This window comes from Trachemys scripta, chromosome 9 (genome assembly GCF_013100865.1).
Source record: "Trachemys scripta elegans isolate TJP31775 chromosome 9, CAS_Tse_1.0, whole genome shotgun sequence".
NCBI classification, from domain to species: Eukaryota; Metazoa; Chordata; order Testudines; family Emydidae; genus Trachemys; species Trachemys scripta.
In genome coordinates, this window is record NC_048306.1 from 29,099,152 (window position 1) to 29,113,870 (window position 14,719).

The following is a 14,719-nucleotide window of genomic DNA, read 5'->3' on the forward strand; positions in this document are numbered from 1 at the left end:
CTGAAAGATGAGGACACAATCATTCATCATACTGATAATGTCACATTGTGGAAAAGGTTAGTAACACAAGATTTATTTTTGTAGCAGGCAGGATTACTTTAAATATAAATCAGCTTGTGATACAATGCATACAATACAGTAACACTTTTTAACATACATTTATTTGTTAATGTGGGGGGGGGGAGATAAAACATGGGGTCTCCTTGAATAGTGTCCAGTTATGTAACAAACGACGATGAAAGAAACTTTTTAGTAACTCTAATAGTACCTAATAGTAATAAAGGCTGCTGGTCATAAAACAAAGCAGTTACATAAACTTGATTAATCTTGTTAAATTCATAACAAACTGGAACTCCAGGGTGTAAGCAGCAGATGTTCTATTGCACAAAACTGAAAGCAGGACATACATATTGCAGATTAATAATCTAATCTCTCACAAATCTTGGAATGGTGAATGGGAACTTCCTTCATTCTCCAGATGCCATTCTGAGAAGATTCTCTTTGTCAAATCTGAAGAGATGCCAGCCCTCTTCAGTGGAAAGGTCTAAAGCTCCACGTCTCACATAGTACTCTATAGATGGCTTGTTCCAAATGACTACAAGGAAATGCATGCAGCTACAGTTTGTTTTGATTGCTATCTGTTGAAAAGTAAACATTCTGTATTACTTGCAAGGCATTATTTTGGAATGCCTTCTCCAATACTAGTTCGGATATTCATCTACAAATAGAGCAGTCTCCAGTGGTACCATTTCAAAAGGCCACTGCACATACAGCAGATGCCAGAGCAGTTCATGTTCGCTAACAAGCTAGTCCCTTTTTGCACATGGTATCGTGATGAACTCAAGAAAATAGCAACAGTTTGTGCCAAAATTCTCCGCAGAGATGCCTTACCCTTTTTTGTCATCATGACATTCACAGGATGAACAAGCGAGTTGCCTGCTAGATTAGATCACTCTTAGTTAAACTGAGGGGGGGGGGAAAGGCAGTGTAACTAGTCTATGGCCAAATTTCTGGAAACTCTGCAATACACTAGTATATAGGCTTGGCAGAGGGATTCTCAGGCGGCCAGGGATGGTGACTCCAAGGGTATATCTACATGACAGCTTGGAGCAAGCCTCCTAGCCTGGGTAGACATGCTTGTGCTAGTGGGGCTTGTGCTAGTGTGCCAAAAATAGCGGTGTGGATGTTGAAGCACTGGTGAAGGCTCAGGCTAGTCACTGGTGCTGCAACATCCACACAGCTATTTTTAGCACACTAGTGCAAGCCCCACTAGCACACGCACATCTACCCAGGCTGGGAGGCTTGCTCCTAGTTACAGTGTAGGGACATATTCCAACATAAGCCTTGGAGCGTATCCACATCTATTACTGCAATAGGAAGGCTGCAGCTGCTCTGCTGATTTCCACAGCGGTGCTTAGTTTACCCATTAAGCTCTGCCTAGTCTGCTCATTAGACACATATCTAAGACCCCTCGTTCTGCAGACCAGATCATTGGAACACAATAAATGGAGACGCCTTGAAGGGTTCTTGTACTCCAGCATAATCACACAAGCTCTGTTGACTACTGGGATATTTTTACACACTGAGCAGGAGGTAAGATTTTTCCCCCTAATTATTTGAAAGTAAGTATGAAGGTCAGCGGAGAATTACTTAGTGTGTTTCTAAAGAGGTACAACAGGGTATATAACAATATGAAATTGAGCATAGGGAAACTTAAGCAAAATATCAGAAGGATTCTCCTAACTGAACTGTGAGAGTATTAAGTTAAGGGAAAATCTCCCTGTAGAAGATGTAGAAGTCCCACTGCTTTAAGAGTCCATTTACAGAGTCCAGAACAGACTTGCATTGGCAGGAAAAGAAATCTATATGAAAACAAGTCTACATGTTTGTGTTACATTAATTCATCATATATAGTAAGCATACTGTACAGAGAAATTATGAATCAAAATCTTACACTGTCATAGTTTAGAAAATGAGGGAAATTACCATTAAAATTATGCAGTGTTTGTAAATCTTTGTTTTAAATGATACATACCTGGCTTAATGTCTTTAAGATTTCCGAGCCAATGCCCAAGCCTATTGAATAGTGCAAACATTAAAAATATCAGTACACACACACAGTTTCATAGCAAGATGTATTTTTATGAAATTGTAGTTGCACATTGAAAATATTTAACGGGAAATTCAAATGAATGTAACTTTTATATAGAAAATAAAATTACTTTTCTAATAATGTCATTGGAAGTGAGAATATACATTTTGTATCATTATATATTTAATTTATATAATATAAATATATTGAACTAAGTTATGTGTGTTTTGACTGGATCATAAGGAAATGTTGATTTACAGTGAAGTAGTACTACTTTTAAACTATTGCATAAAATATATTTTCATTTGAGATTACTTGTACTATTATGAAATTTTGGAATTTGTTTAAATTTGTTGATTTTTTTTTATTTGTGAGTAATTGTGATATATTTTAGCACCATCATAAGTACTTAAAATAAAGGGTTAGCATGGGAAATTTTTTAAAAAGTTAATTATTTTATATTTTGTGTCAATATCACTTCTATTGCAGGTCAAGCTCTTGATCCTTTTATTAAATCAAATTTAAAGGCATTAAAAGTTACTTTTAAACATGATTAGAAATTAAAATATACCTATTTCACTGACCTTAGAAAACAATATTAGCTTCACCTTTAAAGTTTCAAAATTCTGCAACATAATTTCTTGGAAGAGTTCTCAAAATCATGCACAGAATGTATTAATAATAGTGTTCAAGTATATTATGTTTCAGAAGAGAAAGTCCTCTAATGGTTGGAAACACATTCATGCTTTGTTCCCTTATAAAACTTGCAGGATATTTACTCAGTATTGCCTAGAAGTATGGAAAGAGAAAGCTGGAAGCTAATTCATACTGAAAGAGTAAACGAATAATTATTTGTTGTTTTTATCAAGAGTGAGGCTTGTTAACAAGCTTGTTTGTTTATTTATTTATTACCTCTATATGGTTCCATGACATAGAAGTCTTCCAGGTAAAGTAACTTGCCAATCCAAGGGTCATATGTAAAGTAATACATAGCATAACCTACAATGCAACTACCTGAAAAGAACATACAAAGTGAAATAACTGGCTAGCTTATGTAAAGTATAATATCAATATGATTATTTATAGCTATGCTTCAACCTTTTAAGGAAACTTTTGATATAAACACAGGTAGAGCTCAGTGAAAATTCCTGTGTACTGAATCATCTTAAAATGCAGCAAATATAGATTTCAGACCAAACAAGCACCACAAAGCCAATATTTGTTTTAGTAATATCGAAAGACATGCACTCCAAACTGCAGGGTTTTTTTAAAGTCTTGGGTGTTTTTCACGCAGAAGACACTTGTAAAATCTTCGCTATTAGGAAGAAAACCTCAGATACTTGCTGATAGTAAGGTGTAGTCAAGAAGGCAGAATGTATTATCAAAATCATTAAAATTATCTGGAGGTACTGGGCAAAGGGGTTCTGCATAGGGAACTGGTTTCAGATTAAATTTATTTGCCTTACTAACAATAGTCTAATCTCTATTACCATTTGATCATACCCATAGAATTAATCCCACTAACTGGCACGCCTGTCAATCTCTAAAGAACGACAAAGTGGAATGTGCATTATGGATGAACATCACATCACCAGTGTGTCTCAACAATGACCGTCAGATAGAGAAGATAATTCAGTCTCTGTTCATTCATCCGTTGATGGCAGTGAACTTTTTATTAAAATATCTAAAAGAAAAATCCATGAAGTTCCCTTGCAGTGGTCAGCTAATGGGTCCATATTGAAGCTTCAGACAACCTCTGCCTTTTCAGTCTTGTTATCCCTTATGTCATTCTTTGAGTAATCAGGGATTGCTAGAGGTAATCAATAGATAAATATTTGAAACATGTTTAGCTTACTTCCTGTTTGTCCCTCCTTTGGCACCTCTGCTATTAGACAGTGGTAGAAAGGATGTTCTCCAAAGCCATCTTCAAGCAAGTCTAAAATTAAAATTAAAACTTTTGAATTAATGGCAGGCTTACTGCATTTAAAAAAAAGTAAGAAAGAATATTTGGAAAGTAGCTTTCCATTTGAGGGAGTACTTGCAAATAGTAATTGATGGTTGTACAATTACAGTCCATCAGCCTTTTCCAGAAGAATGCATGGAGTGTTCAAAAGGGGTAGATTGGAATAAGAGGAAAAAGAAATAGGTATGGTAGGGTGAGAATAAAAGCTATTTAGGAGCATGAGTCAAGATATCAATGCACTAGATTGTATTTGCAATAATCTTTAATAAAACATAAAGCTAAAGAAAAATTAAAGGTTGTGAAATGGAAAATGTTCAAACATCAATATTTGGGGGGGATAGTACTAAAATGTGTCTGCTCTTGAACTATCAAAACACATACACAGGAGAAACCATCATTTACAGCTGAACTGGCCCTTCCACGAGGCCTGATCCAAAACCTATTGAAGGCAATAGGATTCTTTCTGTTGATTTCAGTGGGCTTTGGATCAGGCCCACGATGAGCAGTTCCAACTCTGCTGCAATAGTGCTTCAAAGAAACATTCAGGGGTCATGATTTTGGGTAGTTTGTTTAGAGCAGTAAAGTGTTAAATATAAAAACTCAATTTTTACACTTCACTTTTGATCTGGAACTGGAGCTTTAAGTAGTTTGATTATTTCACCTAATGTTTCAGTTAGCAACTAAGTTGGAAGAAATTTTCCTAAACCAGTGATAACAATGTTGAGGGGACTGATCCTGCAACCCTTGCTCACATGAGTATTCCTGCTGATTTCAGTACAACTCCTCACATGAGTAAAGACTACAAGATCAGGACCCTAGTTTGCTGTCCTCTCCTTTAATCAAAGCCAGAAATAACTAGGCTGAGGCAGATGAAGAAATGCCATTTGTCACACAACATAAAACTTAAATTTCTGTGTTTAAAAAGTTAGCATTCAATTTTTATTTACAGTTCTCTCAGAGTACAAATTCAGTAGAGAACCTGACAGGAAACAAAGCCAATTGCAAAAAGAAAAGTATGTGAAAGGGATAAAATACTTATACAGCACTTTTAAGAATCTTGTAGCTGAAGATCTCGCAGCTTTTAAATGAGGTAAGTGTTTTTCTCCATTAAGATGAGGAGACAAACTGTGTGATTCTAAAGCTATGGACATAAAGAGTAAGGGTAGTGTAGATACCAGTCTAATAGGTGATACTGGCGGTAGAATGTCTGTGCCTAATCGGGTAAAGAATGTGAGAGAAGCCAAACAGCAAAATAAGATTTTTGTACACTAATGCGAGGAGCCTACGTAACAAAATGTAGGAACTAGAGCTATTGGTGCAGGAAGTGAAACCAGATATTATAGGGATAACAGAAACATGCTGGAATAGTAGTCACGACTGGAGTACAAGTTTTGAAGGGTATGTGCTGTTTAGGAAAGATAGAAATAAAGGCGAAGGTGGTGGAGTAGCATTGTATATCAATGATGAGGTAGAAATAAGAAATGATGGAATGGATAAGACAGAGTCTGGGTAAAAATCACATTGGGGAAGAAAGCTACTAGAGTCTCCCCTGGGATAGTGTTTGGGGTGTGCTATAGACCGCTGGGATCTGATTTGGATATGGATAGAGACCTCTTTAATATTTTTAATGAAGTAAATACTAATAGGAATTGTGTGATCATGGGAGACTTTAACTTCCCAGATATAGACTGGAGGACAAGTGCTAATAGTAATAATAGGGCTCAGATTTTCCTGGATGCAATAGTTGATGGATTCCTTCACCAAGTAGTTGCTGAACCAACAATAGGGGATACCTTTTTAGATTTGGTTTTGATGAGTAGTGAGGACTTCATAGAAGAAATGGTTGTAGGGGACAACCTTGGTTCGAGCGATCATGAGTTAATTCAGTTCAAACTAAATGGAAGGATAAACAAAAATAGATCTGTGACTAGGGTTTTTGATTTCAAAAGGGCTAACTTTAAAAAATTAAGGAATTAGGGAAGTGGATTGAACTGAAGAACTTGTAGATCTAAAGGCGAAGGAGGCCTGGATTTACTTCAAGTCAAGGTTGCAAAAACTATCAGAAGCCTGCATCCCAAGAAAGGGGAAAAAATTCATAGGCAGGAGTTGTAGACCAAGCTGGATAAGCAAGCATCTCAGAGAGGTGATTAAGAAAAAGCAGAAAGTCTACAAGGACTGGAAGATGGGAGGGATCAGCAAGGAAAGCTACCTTATTGAGGTCAGAACATGTAGGGATAAAGAGAGAAAGGCCAAAAGCCATGTAGAATTGGACCTTGCAAAGGGAATTAAAACCAATAGTAAAAGGTTCTATATCCATATAAATAAGAAGAAAACAAAGAAAGAAGAGGTGGGACCGCTAAACACTGAGGATGGAGTGGAGGTTAAGGATAATTTAGGCATGGCCCAATATCTAAACAAATACTTTGCCTCAGTCTTTAATGAGGCTAATGAGGAGCTTAGGGATAATGGTAGGATGACAAATGGGAATGAGGATATGGAGGTAGATATTCCCACATCTGAGGTAGAAGCTAAACTCGAACAGCTTAATGGGACTAAATCGGGGGGCCCAGATAATCTTCATCCAAGACTATTAAAGGAACTGGCACATGAAATTGCAAGCCCATTAACAAGAATTTTTAATGACTCTGTAAACTCAGAGGTTGTACCGTATGACTGTAGAATTGCTAACATAGTTCCTAGTTTTAAGAAAGGGAAAAAAAGTGATCCAGGTAACTACAGGCCTGTTAGTTTGACATCTGTAGTATGCAAGGTCTTGGAAAAAGTTTTGAAGGAGAAAGTAGTTAAGGACATTGAGGTAAATGGTAATTGGGACAAAATGCAACATGGTTTTACAAAAGGTAGATCATGCCAGACCAACCTGATCTCCTTCTTTGAGAAGGTAACAGATTTGTTTAGACAAAGGAAACACAGTGAATCTAATTTACCTTGATTTCAATAAGGCATTTGATACAGTTCCACATGGGGAATTATTAGCTAAACTGGAAAAAGATGGGGATCAATATAAAAATTGAAAGGTGGATAAGGAACTGGTTAAGGGGGAGACTACAACGGGTCATACTGAAAGGTGAAGTGTCAGGCTGGAAGGAGGTTACTAGTGGAGTTCCTCAGGGATCGGATTTGGGACCAATCTTATTTAATCTTTTTATTACTGACCTTGGCACAAAAAGTGGGAATGTGCTAATAAAGTTTGCAGATTACACGAAACTGGGAGGTATTGCCAATACAGAGAGGGACCGGGATATCCTACAAGAAGATCTGGATGACCTTGTAAACTGGAGTAATAGTAATAGGATGAAATTTAATAGTGAAAAGTGCAAGGTCATGCATTTAGGGATTAATAACAAGAATTTTTGTTATAAGCTGGGAACGCATCAGTTGGAAGTAACAGAGGAGGAGAAGGACCTCGGAGTATTGGTTGATCACAGGACGACTATGAGCCGCCAACGTGATATGGCTGTGAAAAAAGCTAATGCGGTCTTGGGATGCATCAGGTGAGGTATTTCCAGTAGAGATAAGGAGGTGTTAGTACCGTTATACAAGGCACTGGTGAGACCTCATCTGGAATATTGTGTGCGGTTCTGGTCTCCCATGTTTAAGAAGGATGAATTCAAACTGGAACAGGTACAGAGAAGGGCTACTAGGATGATCCGAGGAATGGAAAACCTGTCTTATGAAAGGAGACTCAAAGAGCTTGGCTTGTTTAGCCTAACCAAAAGAAGGCTGAGGGGAGATATGGTTGCCCTCTATAAATATATCAGAGGGATAAATACCAGGGAGGGAGAGGAATTATTTAAGCTCAGTACCAATGAGGACACAAGAACAAACTGGCCATCAGGAAGTTTAGACTTGAAATTAGACCAGGGTTTCTAACCATCAGAGGAGTGAAGTTCTGGAATAGCCTTTCAAGAGGAGCAGTGGAGGCAAAAGACATATCTGGCATAAAGACTAAGTGTGATAAGTTTATGGAGGGGATGGTATGATGGGATAGCCTAATTTTGGCAATTAATTGATCTTTGACTATTAGCAGTAAATATGCCCAATGGCCTGTGATGGGACGCTAGATAGGGTGGGATCTGAGTTACTACAGAGAATTCTTTCATGGGTGTCTGGCTGGTGAGTCTTGCCCACATGCTCAGGGTTTAGCTGATCGCCATATTTGGGGTAGGGAAGGAATTTTCCTCCAGGGCAGATTGGCAGAGCCCTGGAGATTTTTCACCTTCCTTTGCAGCGTGAGGCACGGGTCACTTGCTGGAGGATTCTCTGCACCTTGAAGTCTTTAAACCACAAGTTGAGGACTTCAATAGCTCAGACATAGGTCAGGGCATGGCTGGGTGAGATTCTATGGCCTGCGTTGTGCAGGAGGTCAGACTAGAAGATCATAATGGTCCCTTCTGACCTTAAAGTCTATGAGTCTATGTCTACAGTAGAGAGCTTACAGTGGCACAGCTGTACCGATGCAGCTGCACTGCTGTAAGATTTCTTGTGTAGCTGCTCTATGCCGACGGGAGAGAGCTCTCCCGTTGGCCTAATTAAACCACTCCCAATGAGTGGCGGTAACTATGTCAGCGGGAGAAACTCTCCTGGTGACGTAGCACACTCAGGCTTATGTCAGTGTAACTTATGTCGCTCAAGTGGGGTGGAATATTCACACCCCTGTGTGACATAAGTTTTGCCATGTAGGCACTAGTGTAGACATAGCCTAAGTGTAACTGCAAGTAGCAGTAAGCCAATGGCAGAGTTGGGAATAGAACTCAGTTCTTTCTGTCTGTCCTAACTATTATAACACTGCCTCTAACAGCAATATTCATCATAATCTTTCAAAAATATACAGTACATAGTTCTTTTATATACAGTCGAACTTCAGAGTTACGAACACCTCAGGAATGGAGGTTGTTCATAACTCTGAACAAAACATTATGGTTGTTCTTTTGAAAGTTCACAACTGACTATTGACTTACTACAGCTTTTAAACTTTACTATGCAGAAGAAAAAAATGTTTCTGAATCTTAATTTAAATGAAACAAGCACAGAAACAGTTTCCTTACCTTGACAAATCTTTTTTTAAACTTTCCCTTTATATTTTTTTTAATAGTTTACGTTTAACACTGTACTGCTGGGGGGGTTTTGTGGAGTTTTTTTTTTTTTTTCTCTGCTGCTGCCTGATTCTGTACTTCTAGTTCCAAATGAGGTGTGTGATTGACTGGTCAGTTTGTAACTCTAGTGTTTGTAACTCTGATGTTCTACTGTATAATGTATAGGTTTCCATAGGTGTTTTTATTTAGCGTGTAATCTTACCTTTTTCTGTTAATTTTACTGCATTTGGCATATTTTCATATGCAGCTAGTTCCTGTCGGATGAACAAATTGGAGTTTGAGGTTTCATCAATAGTTGCAGTCTTTACAGAATACTATGCAAAATATTAAGGTTTATGCTAAACTTTGATCTTGATGCAAAATGCTACCTTAGGCCCCAATCCTGCAGTGAGCTCTGCAAGTGAGGTAGGCAGAAACTGTTGCTCTATATCTGCTACGTTCTAGTTCACTATGGAAACTGGAAAAAAACTGCAGCATATGTGTTATTGTATAAACTGAGCACAATCTGACCATAATAATACTTTTACACTTACATAGCACCTTTTTATCAGAATAGTAAAGCACTTTTTTATCATTAAAGGCTGTCAGCTTGAAATCTAGTCAACTTTAAAAAGAGTAGTAGTTTCATAGACTACCCCATCCCAAATCCCCCTTCCAATTTTTGTGATTTTACAATTCCATTTTTATTTTTTTGTTAAACAAAATCTCCCTTGTTTGAAAGACATAAAAAAACAGGAGAACTACATATAAGAAATAGTGATACTGACTATACACTACCTGAAAAAATAGAGAAAATATTTTTCTTTAGTCAGTTTTATAGTAACTTTAGGTGTCGCTTGTACGGCATGTAGGTGTTAAAAATGTCAAGTATGACTTTTTTTAACTAATGATGCTTCACAACACTTGTGAGACAGGTGAATGGAAGCAGAGAGTAGTTGTTACACCCAAGACTTCCACGGTCTTGAAGTAAGTTGGGTAGTAAAGCTAGAAACAGAATATGGAAGTTTTGATTTTCATTAATCTGCTCCAACCGCTAGTGATACTTTTTTGTTTGTTATTAGAAAGAACATTCCTAAATATTTTGTGAAGGATGTAGCATGCTGTCTTGTCACATCAGCAGAACTTTATCAATGATGATGGAAAAATTGCTTCTGTTAAGGCTGGCTCAGTATTTTCCAGAAAACTGCTGCCATATTAGTGAAAATTAACTCCAAAAGATTGCAGTATTTTAGCTACCCCTGCAGAAGACCTGAATTTCAGAACTGATTAGAAAACTCTCCTCTTGGACCAGTGAGGAATGAACCCTTTGTAAAGGTGGTGAAGATTTTATCTGTGGGAAGGACTGCTGTATCACTTGCACTGACTTCATAGGTCTGAATACTGTTCCAACAGGTGTAGGAGCATATTAGCTTAGCCTACAATTATCTGGGCTTATTTTTTGCATAGAGGAATGTTATATCATTCCTTTGCTTGTTAACCTTACTAGCCCTTCATTGTTTTGTGGGTCCGTGATGTAATACCCTCCCTGACTTGTAGGTGAGATGCAGTCAAAAACTAGAGAGGGAAGACCGGAAATAAATACAAAAAGTTAAAATGGCAACTGGAGGATCCCAGTTTGGGAACAAGATCTTTTTTTTTTTTTTTTTTTACCCTAGATGTAAGTCTTAGACACATCATTTCTAGAGAAGAGGATGTCTTTAAAGGCCTGATAGGGAGAGATAAATATGAATAGTAAGGGCCAGATTGTGCCTGTAAGCCACTGGCCACATTGTGGGGATTGTACCTGGGCTATTGTGCAGTGTTTGTCACTGTGAGAATTCTACCTAACTCCTGCTGTGGCTCAGGGGTAGCGCACACTGAAGTTGAAGTTACTCCGGTCTTTGAAATGGGATATTATAAGCTTTTGCACCCACAATAGGTCATCTCAACTGGCAGGAAGGGACAGGGACATGGTTGTGTCCACACCTCAGCTCTTCCCACAGTGGCCAATTCTATCCATGATAACTGTGACTAGCCCTTCCAGAGGGGCAAAAAGAGGGTGGGATATTGCAGGCTCTCACTGCTTAATGCACCAGTCAGGACCTGCCACAATCTTAAAGTAAAACTCACCACTCCGTGCCCAAAGCCAGAGTATTAGTACTACTAATTATTTATCAGCAAAAATGTGTTAGGAACTTTACAGATGAGGAAGAAGACAAAGTCTTTCCCAAATAGTTTGCAATCTAGTGAGAAAATGTGCAACTAAAGGATGGGAAATGGTATGAAACAAGAAGAAAAATGGTTGTGTTTGAAGCTAACCATGACTCTTGTTAGAGTCCCTTTTGCCATTTCTCTTTTCCTTTTTTTTTTAATGTTTCTGTCAGAAGAACACCATAGCTTTCATGTTGAAAGGACTTTTAAAGAGGTCTGTGAAGAGGGTGCAGGCATTTCTGACCAGATATGGGAGGTAATTGCAGGTGTCATGGAGTAAGGCATAGAGAAAGAAATGAAGGGCAGTTTGTTGTGCAGCATAGGTAGAAATAATCATGTTCAGGAGTGATCAAAAAGAAAGGGGAACAGAGAAGTAGGTAGGAGAACCTATTTTTTGTGGGCACTGGGTATTTTATTTGAGAAATGTTTTTATGGCATTGGTAAACCTGAATAGATTTTTATTTTTATATATATAGAGAGAGAGAGAGAATATCTTAGGAAGGGCAATTTAAAAAAAATCAAACTCAATTAAATTGAGTACATTGTGCAGTCTTGAAGAGAAGATCAATGCAGAAGGTGAGTACACAAGCTTTTTAGGGGGAGCTAGGTGTGGGATTGAGGACATGGAATCTATCATCACCTCCAGCACATGGGCAAGACTCAGAGCTGCAGTGCAATCTGTTGGCGCTTGGTAATTGGTCCTATCTACTGGTCCACATAAGCGTGGCTCCAAGAGGCACGCCCAAAGCCCAGGCTGCTTCTCTATTCTGGTATGTTTAGAGTTGTCATGGTGCCCATCTGCATGGTATACAGGGGATAGAGAGGGACTCCTTTGAGTCACTTTGCCTTCACACACAGGGTTAACATGGGACATTGACAGCACAGAGGGGCTGGTATAGGCCATCCTTGAAGAAGTGAATTCCATCCTAAGGGCTTTATCCAGTCTGCATTTTAAAATGCCGAGTGATGAGATTTCTATTACTTTCCTTGGGAGACTAACAACTAATGAATCTCACATATGTAACCTTTGATTTATGTGTTCCTAATTAGTAAGTTTAAAAATAAAGAATTCAGTTTGATTTTATTCCTTAAGGTTCAAGCCTCCAGGGTGGTTACAGAAAATATAATTTAGTGGCGGACTGTGAATGACACAATGAGTGATAAAATTAAAAACTTTATTTAATATAAAATAGTTAAGCAAACAGGCATTACATTATGAGTATAAATGCATTGCAGGGTTATATTCTAAAGTGAAATGATGCATTTAGGGTGATTAGTCCCTAAATGAGGCATAATCCTTTCTGTAACCTTGATGGAGGATGGGCACCTCTAATATAAAATTAGTGTGCTGTCAACATAATAATGGGGCTTAATTAATTAACATTAAATCCACCTTTTACCCTATCTGTATTTCCGCTACTATAATTAAATATTTTCTACTTTCTCATTTGCTAGTTAACATGAAGCATCGTTTTAATTAATATCTGTGTAAATACCATACTCATAACTAACTATATAGATCACGTTGTTCAAAACATTAACATTTTATCTAAAATACTTGTAAAAAACAGTTGGAACCAAAATACGTTTACAACATGACCTAGGTTTATGCCATAACTTATCTCCAGCTTGCTTTTCTAAATTGTCTCACTTTACTTGACTCGTATTTTACCAGGCCTTGTCCAACTATCATCAAGTGTATTTTTAGGAAATAGATTTTTGGGCCAACTTACATTTCAACAAATTTCTATATAAACTTAAGCAAACATCATCTATAGTCTACATGTCAGGGAAAACTGAATTTCTTCCCATTCTTTATTCATAATTGATTAGAATATTTGTACAGTGCCAACAGTGTGCTAGGTGTTTAGAGACAAGGCCCCTATCTCAGAGTTTACAGTGTAAAGATATAGCATACTAATCACTATAAGGGGCCGGATGTAATGAAAAGCAGTGTGAGTGAGTGGTGAAGTTTAGCACGGAGCTGTATGTCTTGGTAGCTCCATGATTATAGTTTGATTTTTTTTTTTTTTCCCCCCCCGGTCTTGTTACCAGGTCACTTATCTTGTAGGGAGGTTTATGGTCTTGAAAGAAATGAAAGGAGCTGAAGGCAAAGAGGATTAAAGCGTGGCAGGCCACGACCAGAAGGGAGCAGCATGGAGGAAGGATGGGAAATAGAACTGAGAGAAAGACATGAAGGGGGCAGGTGGTCATGTGCTTTGGATGGAGTTAAAAGGGAAAATGGATTGGAGGAACAAAAAGACAGGGTCTCAGAGAGGTTAGGCAAGAGTTATGTCTACACCTCATACGTCTACTTCTAACTGTCTGAGACATCTATCTAATTTGTCTTATGTACCATTATCCACCAGCACATTAACAGTAGTAGCTAATAAAGATGCTCACTGGGGTTTATGCCTAGCACAGAAAATAGTAGTAAGCTTTAAAAAGGAAACTTGGAAAGACACTGACTGAGGGAAAGATGCCTGCACACTTCACTGCCCCTCTTACTTTGATGAGGCGCAGGATTTCAGGACAGTCCTGGGGCTCTGCCGGGCGGATTCGGAAACAGCTCATGGCGCCAGCGCCAAGGCCAGACCTGTGGAAAGCAGGAGGCAGAGGACTGATTACTTCCCAGGAAGGAGAGGGAGCACTGCTGGGCTGCCGTTTGGGAGATATTCCTCCTCATTCACCATTTCAAAAAGCACTTTGGGGCAGGGAAGAAACAAAAATGTTTCTTCCTCCTCCTCTTTCTTTCCTTCACTAAAGTGGTAATTTAGCCTCCACTCCTTGCCTCTGCCTTAGTTACATCCTACCCCTACTTATCCTTGTGATCTACTACTTTCTTTTAAACCAGCAGCCTCTGAGCAGATGGGTAGTCACAATGGAAATCAGCATCACAATACTCACATTTCCCCAGCCTCAGGTTCATGGCATAGCAGGCTGTTGGGATCACTGAAATCAATCATTGAGACTGGAAAAAGAAAGACAGAGGGGAGCTAAACACAGTTGATTTATGGGGAGCAATTGCTTTCCATTGTACCAGCTCTATGTTCTCTGCCCAGAAGGGGATACCGGAGGGCTGTCCCCAGTGGTCTCTCCTATAATTTCTTTGGGTAGGGGATGGACTCTGTCACAAAGATAAGTGAATTGGGAGACATGCCAGTATGTTGGGAGCATTAGGCATGACAGGGAGAGCAGTGGAAGTATTGGGTGTGCAAGATGATTCAGGGCTCGGAGAGGAGGATATGTATGGAAAGGGAGAGTATGGCTGGTCAGGAGGCGTGGGAGGAAATGGACAATAAGGGCAGTCCAACAACTGTCTTTCCTCACTGCAGCCTGATCAGGCAATTAGCTTTTCTC

General features: G+C 38.7%; 1 protein-coding gene across 1 annotated transcript; it reads right to left on the reverse strand.

Moving 5' to 3' along the window:
• Nucleotides 1–467: 467 nt before the first annotated feature.
• Nucleotides 468–13,933, reverse strand: SATL1 (spermidine/spermine N1-acetyl transferase like 1). Its single transcript, XM_034781135.1, has 6 exons — nucleotides 13,868–13,933; nucleotides 9,372–9,423; nucleotides 3,948–4,028; nucleotides 3,005–3,106; nucleotides 2,036–2,076; nucleotides 468–638 (listed from the first exon to the last, which is right to left on the reverse strand). Exons 1-6 carry the CDS (start codon nucleotides 13,931–13,933, stop codon nucleotides 468–470), a joined length of 513 nt encoding a protein of 170 aa, XP_034637026.1.
• Between the last annotated feature and the right edge of the window lie 786 nt (nucleotides 13,934–14,719).